At 42.3% G+C, this 20,669-nt stretch overlaps 1 protein-coding gene across 3 annotated transcripts in view; it reads left to right on the top strand.

The window, feature by feature from the left end:
- Nucleotides 1–11,010: 11,010 nt before the first annotated feature.
- cadm2b (cell adhesion molecule 2b) overlaps nt 11,011–20,669 on the top strand; it is a 161,652-nt gene continuing 151,993 nt past the window's right edge. For all 3 annotated transcript variants that reach the window (XM_034868101.1, XM_034868100.1, XM_034868099.1), the window contains exon 1: nt 11,011–11,428. In XM_034868101.1, coding sequence (XP_034723992.1) covers nt 11,368–11,428 — 61 coding nt within the window. In that variant the 5' untranslated portion in view covers nt 11,011–11,367. The remainder of the gene's footprint in view (nt 11,429–20,669) is intronic.

Here is a 20,669-nt window from a genome sequence, read left to right as displayed (position 1 = left end):
TTTCATTACATAACAGGGTTCTACAATAAGGGCTGCCGGGGGGACAAGTAAATATAACATCCCTCTTGACTGGTTTGAAAAAGAAAACAATTTTTTTTCTTATCAAAAATTACATTATGCCTGCCAATCGGTAGGTTGGCGGTTCGATCCCTGGCCCTCTAGTCACATGTCGAAGTGTCCTTGGGCAAGACCCTGAACCCTGAACTTCCCCCGATGCTGCCCCATCGGGGGGTAAATGTGTGTGAGTGTGTATCTAATGAGCAGGTGGCTGCTTGTATGGCAGCCTCGGCCACAGTGTGTGAATGGTGAACGGTTCCTGTACTATGTGGAAGATTTGAATATTCGTTATGAATAGAAAAAATATATAAGAAAAGTCCATTTGCCCCCCCCCTCACTTGCTTGTTGAATTATTTGATTGACATGTGCCAGGTGTGGTCAATGAAGAAGGATGTTGATGAAACGACAATGTTTCACAAAGTTTTCACAAAGATCAAAATATAACTGTTTACTTTAGTATTTGAGTCGTCATTATTATTATTTTTGTTTGATAACCAGTAATAAAAAAAACAACCTTTTTTGTACAGGGACCAGGGACCCCCGGACAAGTTGAACTCTGATATATAAAGATATAGCTCGAGGAGTTGTCTTTGCCGTGTAGTTACATATTTTTAATAATATTGAGCTGCAGAGTTTATTGTGATGAATGGAGAACATGGACGTCCTTGGGCCTGTTTCAGGGTCACTAAAACACCCAGATCACTTTCAGAATAAAACCCAGAACCGGTGCTTTTATGTCAGTCATGTTCCAGATGCCAGTAAGAGAGAGTTACTCAGCAAAGGGATCATGTTTGGGCCTTGGTGGTGGTCTTGACCCCTTGTGGACCACCCAGCTGTCCCTCCTCCTGGAAATGTATTACACTACACATTCTAATATTATAAATCAGTTACACTCAGTTCCCTGCAAAGCAACAAAATACAGAACCACCTGGGGTACACAACAGCAACCCTACAATCTAAAGAAATCACATACAGTGATTCTGCACTAGGGGTGGCAGGAAAAATCCTCACAGCAAAGTACTGCAATATTTTCTGTGGCAACACTGTATTGATACACAGATACCAAGACATGGACTAACAGACATTTATCTTTTTAAGAAAAAAAAAGATGTTGACAAAGTTTCCTTTTGGGGACATCCTTTGCAATTAGAGCCAACCGATCTATCGATGGGCCGATATTATTTAACGACGTTATTGAAACTGATACCGTTGCTATTTTTGGGACCCTGCGGTATACCATATTACCGGATTACCAGCCAACACTAGAGGCTTGGGATTAATGAGATTTAAAAAAATGAAGGCGTTATGCTCAGCCCTCAATTGCTGACAGCCTAAGTATTATGTACAGTAAATGTAGCATAGATGTCTACAGTTGGGCCAGAAATGTTTTCCTATTTTCAAACTAATAATAAAATTCAAAACACACATTTCACATACTGCTGGATGACATGATGAAAATACTTTGCTTAGTGCATGTCTGTAATTGTCTATCGTTTTCAAATGTCTGAACTGAACTGAAACTAAACAGAATTAATCAGTCAAAGTTCTTATGTCTGTAATTATTAACATCAGCACAAAACATCATGAGACAAAACTTTATTGTCCTTTCACGCCAAGATTTTTCTTGCATCACATCCTTCAAACAATGGATAGAATAACACAAAACAGCAAAAAAGATGAGTGTAAGGTCACCCCCCAGCAAAAGACATGATGCAATATAAGCAACATCTGACACAGCTGTGTCATTCCTCAGCATGCACACAAACATCCTACATCCAAACATGCCATATTATTTATGATGGTTATGATCACAGTCCCTGCTGTGTGGCTGGTATAGTCCGTTGTGAGCGTTGGTTTGAATGTGTGTGTGTGGGGGGGGGGTGTACGACCACAGTCCGTTTGTTGAGGATGTGTGTGAGTCCGTGTGTAGAGTACAATAGTTAGTAAGTTTATTTTCACCTTTTCTTTTTAAAATAATTTAAAAGAACACGTGAGACTTGTGAGTTTAAGCGTTTTTACTGTATGCATATGTAAAATCATATGATAGTCTATGCAGGTGTTTTGCATTGTGGTGTTGTTGGCGAGTGGGTTGTGTGATGCAGCGGCTTAGAGCCCAAGACAACTGTCCCTGTGGGACGAAGTATATCTTATTTTAAAACAAATTATACTCTTATGTAAAGTTTTGAGAGATATTGATTCAAATGTGTCAATCTGTGATGTGTGATGTTGCATTAGTATGTACCAGTGCTGTCAAACCAATCAAATATTTAGTTAACTCCTAATGAATGTCTTATTTAATCTATTATAAATGTCCCTTGATTTCGTTTTGTTCCATTATTTTTATCTCATTTTAAAGCTCTTAACAACATAAAAAGTGAATCAGCTGCTTTGTGCAAATGTTTTTTTAAATTGAAAACAACATTGGCATATAGCTATACTGTAGTGATCTATCTATGTATCTATTCAATTCAATTCAATTTTGTTTATAGTATCAATTCATAACAAGAGTTATCTCAAGACACTATACAGATAGACCACACTCCAGAATTTACAAGAACCCAACAGTTCTAGTAGTTTCCTCCAGAGCAAGCAACAGTGCGACATATATATATATATATATATATATATATATATATATATATATATATATATATATATATATATATATATATATATATATATATATATATGTGTGTGTGTGTGTGCTTATGTACTTTTTTTCCTACACATAACCAAACATTGAGCGGTTCACAACGTTAACACAGTGTTTAAAAGCGTGACTGTAACATTCTATAGTGTGTATAGAATTCATATTTCCTGCCACCACTAGGAGCGCTTAGTTATGAAGCGGAACCCCTTTGGATCCGATAGACTCGTCCAGCAGACCGATGCTCCAGCTGGCTGGCAGCATGTGGCTCATCTAAAGAATGCATCTTTACTTTAGATTAAAGATGGTCCCAAACCATTTTATGCTTCCCGATACCGATTCTGATACTTGAACTTTTGTATCTGCCAAGTACTGATCCGATACCAGTGGGCCATACATTTCATTATTTTTAAACATCTGTAAACAACTACCGGTGTATGGATGTGATATGATTTCTATCTCTGTGGTCGGTCTGGCTCAGGTTAAACACTCAAACAGTGAACACCACAGAACTTACTTTTATTATGCTGTCAGTTATCACGGAAAAAGAACATAAATAACCTACTTAAACTCAGTTTTTTCTTTTCTTTATTACATGGTATCAGATCGGTGTATAAACTCCAGTACTTCCCGATACCCATACCAGCATTTTAGGCAGTATTACTGGTGATACTGGTATCAGTATTGGAACATCTCGACTTTAGATAGCAAACCAGTTTAGACAAACATCTTCAGAACCTGCACGTATGCAACACTCAGGACATGGCACACAATCACATGAGGTGCATACATCATATCTGGAAAACGTATTTGCGAGATTAATAATTTTGCCGCATATAATACATAGAGTGCTTACTTGCATGTTCTTCGGTACAGAAAATCTATAACCAAATGTAACGGTTCCCATTGTCCCATTACCAAGGCAATACACAGATGGAATTGTATTCCCACCAGCCATCAATAGCCCATATTCTTCCTGCAATAAGGAAAGAACTAGATGTTAAAGGTCAAACTGTGCAAAGCGTTAGAGAGCCGGTGTTATTTCCCTATGGAGCAGTGCCGTTCTAAAACATGTACGGTATGTGTTAGACACATTGGATTATAACGGGCTTGTATGGAGAGTGGTAGAAGTGCTGTGCTACTGTTGTCATCTCAGTTTTAACCATAGCCTGTATAAAGGGTTTTAACCCTCAGCTCAGTGGTGGAAAGGCATCATGAGTCCATGAACAGCAGTGTTACAGAGACCATACTACCCCCAAAACGCTCCCATAGGTAGTTTGTTGAAGCAGCAATTATGACTCACCTTTACGGTTCTGGTACTAGCGGCCTTTAGTGGCCGTATTGTAATTATGAAATGAAAGGTGAAAGTAATGTCACAAAGTACAACAGCGCCAAGTTCCTCATAAGGAGGGGGGTAGGAGTGATGGATGGGTCAAACAAACACAGGACATACTACTAGGAGACCGAGGTTTGTGTCCTGTTAAAAATAAAAGTAAACACCCACGTTTTTATTAAAGGAGCCCTGCCACACGTATCTCAAGACTCGGTGGTATGTCTGAAGTTCTACCATGGACTCTGTAACTTGGTTACCACGGTTACCTTGTTTCAAGCCATTCTAGCGTGATGTAGAAAGCATACAGGTAGACTCAGGTCCATCTGGGCCAGTTTTCATTAATATTTGTTATTGGCTAACAGCCAGCCAATGAGAGCCTGGCTATCAGCACCCTTTACCCATCCATGAATATTAATGAGCTCAGGCAACATGACGTCAGACTGACCAGCTGTTGTGATTGGCCTGATTTCTCCTCTCCTCATCACCGTACCGTTACTTACCTTCACAACGACGGCGTTACTTTTTTTGGTTTACATGTGAGGACAGAAAACACGGACGGACTAATTGACCTATATTGTTGTATGTTGTAATATTACTATTTCTACGTCTTTCAGTTAAAGTATTGCTTTTCAGATTCAAATGACTTTGCTAGTCCATGAGGGATAGTTTTAAAGGTAACACAGCCATTCAGAGTTAAAGTTAAAAGTACATTAGCTTACAATGTATATCATGTTAAAAAAAGTAATGAAATAAACGATAAGTTCTGCCGCATAACATCCACACATTTATACATGAACCAATCATTACGCAGGCAGACACACACAAACACACACACACACACTACCCTTACCTGCCAGTGATGTAACAGAACAACAGGGTACAAGAACCAGTTTTGTTTTACCTGTGTGTATTCATTTAACATACATACTCTTGTATGATGTTGATTTAACAGTTTTACAGCAGAGGGAATGAACGAGTTAGCATAGCAGTTAGCTTTTTGTATCGGCACATTGTACCCCTGACCCGACTGCATGATACCTATCCATTAATAAGTACGTGATTTGGTTGGCCCAATATTCTGTCCGCTTTCGGTTTTCCAGAGAGAACAGTGATCTTTTAACTGGGTACCAGGGCTTTCTGAGCATAACTTTTGCAGATAGTCAAACTCATAATAGTTATTTTGACACATTAGCCTGAATTTCCAAATAACTGGCTGTGATTCATTCATTCAACCTTTTATTCATCCTCGAGAGGCGACCCTCCTATTTAATGTCAACGAGTCAGATTACGGAGCGAAAAACAGCACTAAAACACAGAAGATACAATCATAAGACATGTCGAAAGACATAATCTTTCGGAATTTGAAAATGATTTGAGAAATAAATTAGGGTAACAAGGGTGCAAAAGAATATACAGCGTTGTAGAGCAGTTAAGTAGAAGTTTGCATGTTTAAAACCAGATTTCTAAATTGTTCAAGAGGCCCCATTGAGTAGATTCTAAGAAAGTAGTGAAACAGGAAAGCCATGATGTACAGACATCATTCAGAGAAACAGCACCAACTCTACATGCTCCTCTTCATCTCTGTCTGCCGGAGTCTTCAGCAGCACGCTGCACTGCATGCTGCACAGCTTTACACAGAGCCATGATGCAGAATAATGGCAATGATCTTGGTGTGGATAGAAATATTATCTCATTGTGATAAAGTATCTTAGCGGTAATTAAGATTTCCGGTCTTTCTTAACCATTTGCTCTCTAGGACATGATCAGGACTGGATGAGGTGGAAAATGAAAGGGACATATCACCCACAAATGACATGCTACGCTGTTGCACATTCTCAGTGAAATTATTATGCACATGTCTTCCAGTTTCTGTAATGTTTCAATCAATGGATCATGAAGAGATCCTGCCACTACATTTCAGAACAGTCCAATATAGGGCTGGGTAATATGTTTATGCTGTATCAATATCGCAATACGAGACTAGAAATCGTCTTAGATATTGGATATATCCTAATATGGTAATAAGGTAAGTGTTATCTTTACCTGGTGTTACAGTAAAGTGATGTCATTTACCAGACTGTTCTAGCTCTTCTATTACCTTTACCCCCTAAGTCATTAAATCATTTCTGGAGAATATTTATCAAAAATCTCATTGGGTAAATCCCATTTTGTTAAAGCGCCAACAGTCAACCAGACAGTATCGTCGGTCAAGAATATGGTGACATTTGATCTGCTCTTCATCACCCAGCCCTAGTCCAAAATGCACCGGAAATAAATAAGTTTAATAAACAGAAGTGCTTGATTATGTGTCTGATGAAAAATAGGATTACAAGTTGTAATGTCAGTGAAAACATTTGCATGATGGTGATGGAGGTTGGCTCTGCTTTCACTGTGATAGTCTTTATATTATATCAAAAACATAAATGTAATACCCTCCCAAGTGAGAGTCAAACTGCAGGGCTTTTGTGAGTGACTTCTAATACAATCTTATGAATTCATTGTGTAAGCGGGGTTTGGGAGCTCATAGTATGAAACCTGAACATTTTAATCTCAGTGTTTTGTCATATTTCTGAATTGCAACATTGCACATGCATACTGGTAACACGTTGTTTTACTGTGAGCATAACTCTGCTGTGATTGCTTAATGCAGAGTGTTCCACCTTGTTTAAAGCGGGTGGATTTAAAGTGGCCTTAGTCGGTAAAAGTTATCCAACGCAGAGATTTTTTAAACCTAAACCTGAGAGGAACCCAACTTTCCCAGGTATGATCGGTTCATCTTTCTCTGAATAAAGGAACATTTGTAACAGCACTATCCAGCTGGTTTAAGCTTGTTCAGTGTTCTAGCTGGGGAGGAGAAATATGGACAGAAGATGTTAGCTTTCAACCAAATGTGTGTGTGTGTGTGTGTAATCTAGGGGTGGGACAAAACATCGATATAGCAACATATCATCGTCCATCTTTGTGCTATACAATAATTGATTGACGCTGAAGTCAAATATGGATATTTTTGTTCATAAAATTTAATCTGATTTCAAACTTTTATTTCAAACTTGTGGCCCACTGAGGGATTTCAATGAGGCCGAGTGATAGATGAAGTGATAGGGTGCTCTAAATAGAGTTCCCTTCTCCCAGCGTGGCTTCTTCAGGGCTCCTTGTGGACACTTGAATGAAAACTTAAAAACAGCTTCACATGCCGAAGAAGTTTTCAATGCGATGGGGGTTTTAGGAAATAACAGATGCCCCAGCCACGTTTAAGTCCAAAGTCTGGACCCAGAGTTGCTCTGTAGATGTCATTTTTAATTTGCAGACTGAAAAACTGCAATGATCCTTTTTATAATGTCTTGATTATAGCAGAAATGCTGTGCAATCGTGAGGTACCCCATGATCCCCCCCCCCCCCCATATAATCAGTTGGTAATGATATTTTGACATAAACACGTTTTATATAAAGCCCTTACATTGAGTTGTTAAAGAATTTCAACCAAAAGATGTACTGAGCAAGACATTTCACAGTTTAAAATAATACTGGTGGACAACCTATGTGGGGGCCACATTGTTTAGTATGTACAGTACTGCCATCTGAACGGCCAACATGTAACAATAAAGCTATAGCTATATAGCTATAGTTATAGCTAATCTTTGGCTGATTTATCAGGCGGGCTAGAATTAATTTCAGAATCCATGCAGAAAACGGTGCCTTGCTCAAGGGCACCTGGCAGTGCCCAGGAGGGGAACTGGCATCTCTCCAGCCACCAATCCACGCTCCCAACTTTTTGGGTCCATACAGGGATTTGAACCAGTGACCCTCCGGTTCCCAACCCAACTCCCTATGGACTGAGCTACTGCCAACCCCAAAGGAAGTTTCATATGATATATAAGAAAAAAGCAGTGTAGCTTTACTTTTAAGTCTCCATTAAAAAAAAAAACACGCACACATACTGTATTACTTCAAAGTCCCAGTTGTTGTCAATGTCTTGTTGAAATATTAAATGTCAACTCTAAAGAAAAATGTTGAATCTTGTATGGACACTGTAGTACTGTATGTAATGTAGTACAGTAGTCGTTGTTTAAATGACAAAAGATTGACAGAGCCCAGTCCTGATCCTGTGTGCAGCACTTCATCACTCCCCATTTCCATAAAGCATTCAGGCTGCACGACTGCTGTCACTCAGGCCCACCCTGGAATGGATTGTGCACTGAGTGGGTCTGGATGAGTTGTTTTTCAATCAGCAAGGAGGATTAAATGCTATCGGTGACAGGTTAATGCATATTAATGCAATTCAGCTGAGCCACAACTTTTGTCTTTTGCCTTTGTTTAGTTTCTCTTTTGTGGACTTGAACATAGAATCTCACATTTTAATTTCCAGTGGAAACTCCGTATTATTAATGACATGTTAGGATCAAACTAGGGCTGGGTGATGTGGAGAAAATCAGAAATCACAAAATTCTTGACCAAATACCTCAATATCGATATTGTGGCAATATTCTAGGACTGACAGTTGGTGCTTTCACAAAATATGCAGCTCCAGCAGGGGACCCCAAACTTCCCTTTCCCGAGCCACATCAACCAGCTCCGACTGGGGGCTCCCGAGGCGTTCCCAGGCCAGGTTGGAGATATAATCTCTCCACCTAGTCCTGGGTCTTCCCCGAGGCCTCCTCCTAGCTGGACGTCCCTCCACCTAGTCCTGGGTCTTTCCCGAGGCCTCCTCCCAGCTGGACGTCCCTCCACCTAGTCCTGGGTCTTCCCCGAGTCCTCCTCCAAGCTGGACGTCCCTCCACCTAGTCCTGGGTGCCCCACAGATGACTGAGCATCTCATCGTATCTCTAAGGGAGATCCAGACCCCCTCCTGAGGAAACCCATTTAGGCCGCTTGTACCCTGGATCTGGTTCTTTGGGTCATGACCCAGCCTGTATGCCCATAGGTGAGGGTAGGAACCAGAACTGACCGGTAGATCGAGAGCTTTGCCTTTTCTTCACATCGGTGCGATAAACTGAATGTAAACCTCCCCCCCGCAGCGCCGATTCTCCGACCACTCTCCTGCTTCCTGGTCCCCTCACTCTCGAACAAGTCCCCAAGGTCACTTCACTTGGGGTAAGGACTCACTCCCTACCTGAAGAAGGCACTCCTCCATAAGGAAAAACTAAAGTGGCCTAATGCGCTTCTAGACAAAATATCATACAACAGTTTTCACACAGTCTGGCATCTGTTTCATTTATAAAGAGGAATAATTAGCATTTTCTGTTTTTGGTCTGTTTTGCGGGAAACGGATACGATGTACTGTATAAACAAAATATTCAGCAATCATTAAAAAAAAAAATGTATATGTCACCCTATGTGTGAATGGATTTTATCTCCCAAACCCCTCTGCAGCAGCCCATACAGTAACGTCCCAGAGATAAATCCAGAGGGGAACATCCTCTGCATTACACATCTGTGACAGCACCCCGAGCTATTCTGCTGAGCCCACATGGTCAATAAATTCTCACTGTTTAAAAGGCGCATGAGTAGAATTGTAGTCTCAAAGATCTAATGAAATGACGAGGAACTGACCTTCAGGACACATGGGATTGATTCTTTAACACCATCCTCATGGTAATTGGCTTGGTATAGTTCTGCTCTGAATGATAAGTGAGTTGTATTGAGAATGTATGTCACACAAGAGTGCTCAGTCCTTCAAAGTTTACAGTTCAGAGAGGCAACAATGCTTCTCCAGGGATTAGAGATGTGCATGGTTCCAATTTAAAAGGCTGAGACGTATACAAGTGAATCAGCGCACGACTGAGTGAATAAAAGTCCCCATTCGACCCATTCTGATTCGAAAGCTGGAATGGATTAAAACGGGACGAAAAACACTGCATTCATTTCTTGGTGGGCAATAAGAAATTAGTGACCCAACTGATTGCTTGTTTAGAACACAAATGGTGGAGCTTCACATGTCATTGACATGTATTCCTACTGAGAGAAAAAGATTTAAGAGGCTGGAACATGCAGCATCTACTTTAGCACCACCGCTTTTTCCCCCTCAGGTGGTATGGCCAGGTCAGCAATTTGATTTGAAGTGGGAGTGGCGTGCAAGGCCACTGTGCAAAATTGAACCAAATTCAAGCGGCAGCATGTTAAACCATGTGTAAAATCCTTGTGATGGACTTAGAAAACGATCCCTGGCTGGAGCCGCTGCTTCGCTCCCACCTCTGTCTTTAGACATGGTCACGCTCATTTGTGGCCACCACTCACAGGAGCCTTTGAAGGAAGGGGGATGTCCAGGAGCCCATTAACCTCCCTGCACCGGTGCACTGATTCCTAACACACCCAGACACCAGGTCACAACCTATGCGGCAGCAACCGCCTTTTGACACAACGTTATGCAGGCCCTGCTTTGTGTAATGCAAGCTGCCCTTTTTTATTATTTCAGAGACTCGGAGGAAGGATACTCGTGCATTGTAAAATTTTTCAAGCGATATTAAGTGTCAATTTTGCAGTGACACTTATTTTGAGTTGTCTGGTGTTGACTGCAGGCTTGTTGGTCTGCTCATAAAGCTGTTATGGCTCTGGGGCGGCTGTTCAAAACTGTCTAAAAGTGTTAAATTAACTCTGCTAGCTGTGGGCATATTTTAATACATTAAATCACTGGCATGGATTTTTGCACTCTCACAGTTACCACTCCCACTGTCAAAAAAAGGATCATTATGGTTCCTTTTAGAGCCTTCAGAGGGGGGGTGTGGTGGCCCATATTGGCCCCTTATGACCTTATTATTTTTATGACATTTTTATGAATCATCATATTCCGGCAGAAGCATATTGTTCTACTGTGACATTTGCTAAATTATCTTCCTAGAACTGATCAGTGGATTATGATGTCCCCCTCGGGAAATTGCTGTAGGAAAGTAAGCCTTGTGACACACGGTGCAATTGTTCTTGACAGTTTACCAGGGACCCGAACTATTTCTAGGTGTTCTCCATTGGCGAAGCGTCTTCATTAGTCAAAAGGCGTGGGCGGGACTCCTGCTCTCTGCAGCGAGTCAAAGGGAAAGGCAATAAAGGGAGGCAGGAGCTGCACTTTGCCGACGAGCATCTCTGCCGTCCTGCTGTAAGACTACAGTGTTCACTGCCGCCCCGGATCCGCGATCAGACACAGGGACTTCTCCGGAGGACAAAAAGGGCTGAGTTCATCAATGTGACTCCGCTCAGCCGGTCCCAAACCGCGCCGTTTACCTGGATAAGTCCATCGCGAGGAGAAGCTTGGACAGAAAGAGAGAGGCAAGAGGACAAGAGACAGGCGCGAGTGGAGTGTCGACGTAATAAAGCCAACCGTGAAGGAAACGAGAAGAATATGATTGTCAAGCAGCACTTGATCTTCATCCTTTCCAGCCTCTGTGCGAGCGTCTTTGAAGGTGAGCCGTGCGCGGAGGTTGCTGTGTGTAGACGGGCGTGGTGTGCGCTGCTGTGTAAACACTATATGTGATCATGGCGCACGTGAGTGCAAGTATTCAGTAGAAAAAGAGTTGATTCTTCCTTTTTAAATGATGTGTGTTTGCGCAGCAGTTGTGGCCGCAGGACGGCTGCCGGGCTGCGGCTGGCAGAGCGCAGCAGAGCCGGCTGTGCTGGATGCTTCAAGTTGAATTGTGCGGCTCAGAGAAAGCAGAATGCGGCTGCACAAGTTTATTTCTGCGTGCGCCGGAGCCAACCTGGATGTCGCCCTTTCCTTTCGTATTAAATGAAAGGGATGAAACAGCGTGGCTGCAGATGTGCCGCCACCACTTTGTGTGCTCCTGCAGTTGTGTCCTCTGAAGCTGACACAGGGATGCACGAGAGGTTACAGCTGCTGCTGGCACGCGTCCTGTTTGTTGGGAGACTCGTGTCATTGAGTGGATCGTCTTTAACTCGTACTGTCGGGTCCGGTTTGGGCTTTTTAAGTCATTTCACACTCCACTTTAAATCAGCAGAGGTGACAAGAGGTCTTCGATCTAGGTGTGTGTGTGTGTGTGTGTGTGTGTGTGTGTTTGTGTGTGTGTGTGTGTGCGTGCGCGCGGACGCATTCTCCAAGACTGTAAGCATGCGTTTACTGACAGCGCGAGCCATGTAGGCTAGTCTCATTCAAAGTTGGGCTGCTGGGCTGAGGCGCAGGGGAGGTTGTGTGTGTGTGATGGCTCTCTGCAGCCAGACATGAGCGTGGCTCCTCATGACAACTCCCTCAACTCCCCACAAACCGTCCTGGACATGCTTGCGCAGCCACCGCCCTGTAGGCGACCAGTGCGCAGATACAGAATGCCTGCAGCAGGGGGGGTGTCATGTCAGCAACTCCCAAATCAAACAAAACAAAATCCCTGTTGACTCCCTATTTTACACAATGTTGTCCCACATGACATCAGCTTTTGTTTTGTAGGGAGGAGGGAGGAGTTAATAGATGGTGAGAGTGACCTATGATTGAGATGTTCATCCTATAAAGCTGATTATTATGATTTAGAAGAGATAAGGAAGAAACATTTGTGTGGAGGGTCCCCACTCGAGGACCTCACTTTCAGAACCAACACAGACCATCTAGTCCGTATGAAACCTTCAGTCAGAGTCTCTACGGCTGCTCGTTTCATTAACGCATAGCATCATCATATCCAGAATCAACTCTCAAATGAGTCCAATTTCTGTTTCAGATTTTGAGCTTCACCTCTTGCCACTTAGTCGAATATGTTTAGTCTAAGTCAGACCATTACGTGTGGAAGAAAACGCAGTCGGGGCTCCGTTCTGAACTCAAGTGCTTGGCAGTTTAATGGTGTTAAATGTTATGAGACTGACTTGTATATTTCTTATTTGAATAGATTATTATTTTTTGTGCCTTGATGTATGTTGCTTTTGTCGTGCTGTCTGTTCAATCCCAAACATTTTGTTGCAATGAGATGTCCAACTTGAGACGCCATCAACTGGCAGTACATCCAGCTGTGACCTCCTGATAGATCCAGACCCATCCACCTGGCGCCGTGCCCTCTCAACAAGTGCTCCCCTGTGGAGGGGATCGTGGTTAGGTTTAAATGATCATGCATGATTTAGCATTTTTACAGTCAATTAACTATAAACTGTGTAGATGTTGCATCACTGCAAATCTTTTGGAAAATGATGGAAATGATTTCCTACCTCCAGGCAGGCATTCAAGTTGGTATCAAAGGAAAAAGAACTCGCAGATACATGAAACCTTTCCTATTCAAGGAGACTTCCTTATCTGTGATATAATAATTGGCTTTAAATAACAATTACATTCATGGGCTTGTTGCTCTCTGGTGTCGCACTAACTGCCTACAGCCCACACCTCCAAGACGAAGGAGCTGGTCGTTGACTTTGGGAGGTCCAGACCAAGACCACGACCGGTCCTGCTAGATGGAGTCGAGGTGGAGGCAGTTGAATCATACAAATACCTCGGGCTGTGGCTGGACAGCAAACTGGACTGGACAACCAACAGCAGCCACCTGTACAGGAAGACACAGAGCCGGCTGTACTTCCTGAGGAGGCTGCGGTTCTTTAACATCTGCAGCAAACTGCTGTGGATGTTTTACCAGTCCGTGGTCACCAGTGTCCTCTTCTACTCTGTGGTGTGCTGGGGGGGGCAGCATATCAAAGAAGGACACCTACAGGCTGGACAAACTGATCAGGCAGGCCGGCTCTGTGGTCGGCATGAAGCTGGACTCACTGGTGACGGTGGCAGAGAGGAGGACATTCGACAAACTGCAGGACATTACTGACAATGCCAGCCACCCCCCCCCCCCCCCCCCCCCCCCCCCCCCCCCCCCCCCCCCCCCCCCCCCGCACACCGTCATCAGCACCCAGAGGAGCCGGTTCAGTGGAAGGCTGCTCCTTCCCAAGTGCCGGACCAACAGACTCAAGGACTCCTTTGTCCCTCATGCCATCAAACTGTACAACTCCTCACTAGGGGGGAGGAGAAAATAGGGCACAGAGGACAATACATACATACATACATACATACATACATACATACATACATACATACATACATACATGCACACCTGGACTTAAATTCACATTCACACCTGGTCACTTTATCACTTTAACACTGGACTCAACACTGACACTTTTGATAATAATTTATGGTCTTTTCTTGGTTTATTTGACCAATGTTTTTATTGTTATTATTATTATTATTGTTATTTTGTTGTCTTTATACTGTCTTTTTTATCTATTTTTTATTTATTTTTGTATTGCTAAAACTGCTGCTGGAACCTTGAATTTCCTTGCAGGAGTCATCCCAAAAGGATCAGTAAAGACAAGTCTAAGTCTAAGTCTATCACACAATTAACGTAAATATCAATGATATTAAAAGGAGGAGAATGTGAATTTGGTAACATTGCATCAAAAGGTTATTGTTTGGCAGCAGACCTTGAGCCCTTCCAAAAAGTCTATCCTTGCAGAACATTACCACTAGAGATGTTCCAATACTGACACCAGTATCACCTCGTAGACTGCCTAAAACGCTGGTATCAGTATCAGGTAGTACATGCACTGTTCCGATACAAAGTACAGAGACCTAAAGAAAATTAACGTTAAAGTAGTTAATTTATGTTCTTTTTCCGTAATAACTGACAGCATAATAAAAGTAAGTTCTGTGGTGTTCATTGTTTGAGTGTTTAACCTGAGCCAGACCGACCACAGAGATAGAAATCATATCACATCCATACACAGATAGTAGTACACAGTTGGTAAAACATAATAAAACTCATGACACGATGGTATTGGATCAGCATTCTGTATCGGCCGATGGGCAAGTTCAGTTATCAGGATCGGTATCGGGAAGCAAAAAATGGTATCGGACCATCTCTTATTGTCAGAGAACAAGTAAATGGCTTCCAGTTTCAGTCGTGTCCAGGTTTACTGGGAATGAAGAATCCAAACGGTGAATCCCCCGCGGATCACCTTCAGTTCGTTAGTTTTGTTTTTAAAGCTTCTGCTGGATGATTTTGCTGTAATGAATGGCAGCAGATAAAAACCAATGGTATACTCTGGGAAATGGTTTGGGGAAAATCAAATGTTAACCATGTTATTGACCAAATACCTCAATGTCACTATAGCAACGATATAGGGTATAATTGACTGTTGGCGCTTTAACAAAATGGGATTTACACAATGAGATTTTTGATAAATATTCTCCAGAAATGATTTAATGACTTAGTGGGTTAAGGTAAAAGAAGAGCTAGAACAGTCTGGTAAATGACATCACTTTACTGTAACACCAGGTAAAGATAACACTTACCTTATTACCATATTAGGATATATCCAATATCACAGATTATATCTAGTCTTATATTGTGATATCAATGTATTGCCCGGGTTTGACTCCGACCTGCGGCCCTTTGCTGCATGTCACCCCCCCCCCCCCCCCCCCCCCCCCCCCCCCCCCCCCCCCCCCTTCCCTTTCATGTCTCCAGCTGTCCTGTCTAAAACCCCAAATACTTCAAATACATACAAATTACTGTGCACTACTTTTCATAGTGTAAGATGAGACTTGTATGTAATAACGACGAGTTAATAGTTAACGCTAACAATCACTAGCATTACAATAACTATATGTACAAATGATTTGTGAGAACAGATGGGTAGTAATATACTGTACTGTGTGGGAGCTGTATGTTATATGAAAATCACTGGTAATTTTGCTATAATGTTGGTATGGGACTGAAGATTGAAGTTTAAGTTTAGCTTTAAAACGAGAGTGGAAATACCAAACTTGGAGTATCCCATTATTGCATGCTGCGGTGGTTTTGCTCTTACCATGGACAACCGAGTTTATGGCTGTGCTCTACACCCTCTCTATGCCTTTTAGTGGACATTATAAAGTGTTGCATTATATATGCTGTTTCAACATTTGGCTCTATGAGAAGGTGTGCAAGCTTTAGAGTCCATCTACAGAATACATATATATTATACCGTAACACGGACAGCAAGAGAAAGGATAGGCATGTGTTCCTATAATACTATTTGCATCATCAGCTAACTCAAGACTGTTGAATAAAAATGGACATTAGAACACAAGCCCATTTTGCCACAGATTTGCCAAAGGGAACAGGGCAGAGCTTTATCATCTAGTCCAAAAACTCAGCGAAGAGTAGTGCCCAATCCCAGGGCTACATTAAATATGTATGCTATGTGGCTTAAGTTTAGACACATGAACTAGGAGCGCCCAGGGCAGTGCCCCAGAAGTCTGTGTAGAGAGCACACACCTCCAAATTTGTTAGTAAAAGTAAAACTTAGTTTCATCTGCATTGGGATCAGGATTTGCTGCAAGAGAAACAGAAGTGGGGAATGATTGGACGCATTTGTGTTTCAAAAAGAATGGAAAGAACTCCCTATCATGCGGTGTTATTAAACTGCTGATGTGCAAGTAGATCTAGTTCAGGCCATGGCTTAACCTTGAAACAAATGTCATCATTGTCAGGAAAACAAACATGTAGATATCATGTTTGCTTACAGACAACCAAAACCAACAAATGGGACCGGAATGAGGAGCTCCTCGGCGAAGGTAATAAGGCCCATGCGTCTTCTGTGCGATCGCAGCCTAATCGACAGTTAAATTGCAGTGCGCCGCGTCACACACTGCAGTGATACTGTAGACAAGACTTGAGTCTCAGCAGCTCTGGTCATGCTCCGTAATGCTGAGAGGCATTGCATGCAGGCTCATCCTTCTTACAGCACCTGGGCCTGCATTATTAGTATTTTTTAAAACGCATTGTCGGACTCTTATCTAAAGCTGCAGCCTGTGGAGTGCTACACTGCCTACATGTTTAATATGCTGTAGTGACTACAGAATAGATTCATTCCTATATTGAGTTACTGGATCTATTTCTATCTAGCTTTTTTGAAGATTTTTTTTTGGGCATTTTAGACCTTTTATTTTGATAGGACAGTATAAGGCATGAAAGGGGAGAGAGAGAGAGGGGGGGGGGGAAATGACATGCAGCAAAGGGACGGAGGTCGGAGTTGAACCCTGGCCCGTTGTGTTGAGGAGTAAACCTCTACATATGGAGCGACTCTCACTTCTCTTAAATCAAGGTTGAAGACCTTTCTTTTTGATGTTGCCTTTCTTTAAATAATTGTTAATTTCTTATACTGAAGTTGCATTGTTGAAATATATACGTATGTATACTGTATATAAGCACGGAAAGAGAATTAAGTTAAGACCGGTGGAACCGGCCTGTTCTGCCAAGGATCACAGGTGGATTACATGTCCAGTATAGAGCAAGGGTTTATACATTGTCCCATTCTGGCAGCCATATTTGATCTGCTTTTATGTTTTTCTATTGTTTTTAACTGCTCTTTAATGTTTAATTTCTTATACTGCACTGTAACTTTTATTCTCATAATATTTCTGTTTTTCAATTTTTATCGTTTTTAACTGCTCTTTAATGTTTTATGTAAAGCACTTTGAATTGGCCTGTTGCTAAAATGTGCTGTGCAAATAAAGCTGCCTTGCCTTGCCTTGCCTTGCCTTGCCTTGTCTTGCCTTGCCTTGCCTTGCCTTGCCTTGTCTTGTCTTGCCTTGTCTTGCCTTGCCTTGCCTTGCCTTGCCTTGCCTTGCCTTGCCTTGCCTTGCCTTGCCTTGCCTTGCCTTGCCTTGCCTTGCCTTGTCTTGCCTTGCCTTGCCTTGCCTTGTCTTGCCTTGCCTTGCCTTGCCTTGTCTTGCCTTGCCTTGCCTTGTCTTGCCTTGCCTTGCCTTGCCTTGCCTTGCCTTGTCTTGCCTTGCCTTGCTTTCCTTTGGCCGCTCGACCGACTGAGCTATCCAGGCGCCCAAACTACTGTAATCTATATCACCTCTTCTCTGTTGTGTGCTCTTGCTCTGAATGGGAGGCCCTGTCTGGTGCACTGGTGGGAAATGGTGTCATTCTGTGAGGTGTTGGTGCGTCACTACCGCAGAGTCTCTAATGCTGACGCCTGACACATGTCAGAGCCAGTTAGCAGGTTAGGTGGCAGGCAGGCTAGTAATGCTAATTAACCATGTGGCTAAACTTAGTGTCAGAAATGTAAGTTTTTATGATCTATGTGTTTCTTTGTTGGTCACACGGCTTCTCTGGTTTGGTCTGAAATTCCTTGTACTCAAGTGTTTCATCAGTGTCCTTTCTTACCAAGCACCAAAAAGCTCCCATATCGCCAAGGGGAACTTTCTTTTGTTTGAGCATGGAGCCTTTCATCATTTCTTATCTCGTGAGACATTTTGTCAAGTACACCCTCCACGTGACAATGAGCCTCGGTGTGTGTTTGGCCATAACGCGTCGGGTCTGAGCTGAGGGCAAAGCGGAGAATAAAGGAAAGTGTCTCCATTTGGTTTTCTTTTTCTCATTTAATGTAGTATCATAACCACCGACATCAAAACTACAGAGAGAGAGCGACAAGGAGCTTGATGATGAATAATTCTCTCATAATGTAAAAGATTCTCTGATTAAGGAGGCAATTGAGGCAAGTCATTAAAAATGCAAAAGTGCCGTGTAAAACATTTGACATTTCCTTCAAATATTGGTCCAAGAGAAGACCCATCCATTTTTAGGGTTAATTGTGGACTGGTATTGAATTCATTAATATTGTGTCATGTTATTCATACTAGCTCATGTAAATATGTGAACTATGTATGAATAACATTTTGTTACTAGTGACGGGCATTTGATTTAAATTTTCTTAGTTGATCGATGGAAAAGTAACTATCAACTATTGATTGATCATTATTTTTTATATCAAAATTCATTATTTATTTAACTTTTTATGAATTGAAAATGCAATGAATATACAAAATCACAGCGTGTTTTTTGTCGATGAGATCTTTTTTCAAGAAGAACAACTTGTGACAGTTAACTGGATGCTGGGTTAGGCTAAACTTGGAGACAGAGCTCTAAAGCAGCTGCCAGCCGGCGTTTGTTCCAAAATAATAATAATAATAATAATAATAATAATAATAATAATAATAACTTAACCAAATACACAATACTTCTTACAGGTTTTGTCAAATGTTACTTCAAATTATCCGAGGCACGGAGTCGAGAGAGGGTGAGAGAGCTAATCCTACGTGACCATAAATTAGGTTACTTAACAAAGCCTCATAAAAAGAACCAGGAACACATCTGCTGCACCAGTCTACAGATTTTTGTTGAGAAAGATAAGCATGTTGACGTGATCTGGGGTCAGTCAGTCAGTCATGAGGGGACTGACGTTATGGACAGGTACCGCCGCGCTAACTTGGCCAGTGTTTGCCCCCTCGTTGTCAACGTTTATGACATAACGCTTCTTTTAATAAGTGTCATATGGTTTTGTTCTGACAAGTTATGGTTAGGGTTAAGGTTAGGGTTCATGACTGTTCATGACTGTGTCATGCCACTGTTATGTAGATACCTTCAAGTAAAGTGTTACCAAATGTTCATTATGTATAAAAACAAAGTCTTATAATTTCAGCATTTTAAAGGCTCAAGGATCAGATGTCTCCGTCTGGCTTCCGTGTGCAGCCTCGGGTCATCTGGGGCAGAAGCACACAGCCTATTATAGAATGCAGGAAAGGGGTAGCCATACCTATCATTCAAAGCAGTAGCTTTCACAAAACCTCCGAAAGTGGACATAGATGTGGAGCAGTGTCATTTTGAGTGTATTATGGCAGGTTGGTGCATCATTACTCAATTCCTTTATGCAGCAATTTAGTTCTGTATCAGCTTGGATCTGGCTGTATGGAACATCTCTCGAAATGAACGTCCACATATTGGACCCAAGAAAAAGTGTACCTCAAAATGTCACACATGGTGAGACACAGCGAGCCTGTGAAAAGTATGCATGGGCTCTCCTATCTCCTGTGGCTCTGAATAATCAGGCAGCAGAGCTAAGCTGGCGGAGCTGAAGGCAAGGTATGGCAGAGGAAGGTGGTTTACAGTCAAGGATACCCGTTCCTCACTGCTGAGGGTTAGCTTATCCCTGCAGAGCGTCTCCCAGCTGCCAAGTGCTGGCTCTGGTGCTTTGCTGTATACCACTGCAAATGAATAATCCAGTAAAAAGGGGGACAAAAGTGCTCAGAAAGAGCAGCTGCTGCCCTGCTTGCTTTCTGTTGACAGATATACATCTGTAGGGATAAGCCTTGAGCCAGAGGCAAATGTGCTCAGACAAGTGAGGAACGGGCTTAAAGATTAGCTGCTCGATGCCCCAACTACGCCGCGTGCTGTCAATCTCCCTTCGCTGTGCTCTTTGTCATAGCTCTTGTACACGCCATGCCCCCTCTGAGTGGGTATGAGCTTATAGCAATGAAGCTAATAGACTGTGAGGGCAATTACACTATTAAAGATTATTTTGACCCATATTTGAACAAAAGAGAGTAAGAGGTCTTCTTGCCAAGAAGCCTGTCTCAAGATACTCATAAGTTTAATGCTCCCATTTGTCACGCTGATAAGTGGTTATAGCAGTGCTTACATCCATCTCAGGCTGCTGAAGAGCACCTGTCTTAAAGGGAAAATCCACCATTAAACAGAATTTACATGTACTCCTGATATAGGCTGAAACAGCTGAGTCAATATTCCTAAAGCTGGACTAGGAGCTGCCTTAGCTAAAACCCACAGAGCCAACTACATCATATGCAGTTGGCTCTGGCCAGTTCACACGGCATTCTGGGATGCG

The sequence above is a fragment of the Etheostoma cragini genome, chromosome 3, assembly GCF_013103735.1.
Source record: "Etheostoma cragini isolate CJK2018 chromosome 3, CSU_Ecrag_1.0, whole genome shotgun sequence".
In the NCBI taxonomy this organism is placed as follows: Eukaryota; Metazoa; Chordata; class Actinopteri; order Perciformes; family Percidae; genus Etheostoma; species Etheostoma cragini.
The sequence above is the reverse complement of the archived record's forward strand: the minus strand, read 5'-3'. Positions and strand labels throughout refer to the sequence as shown.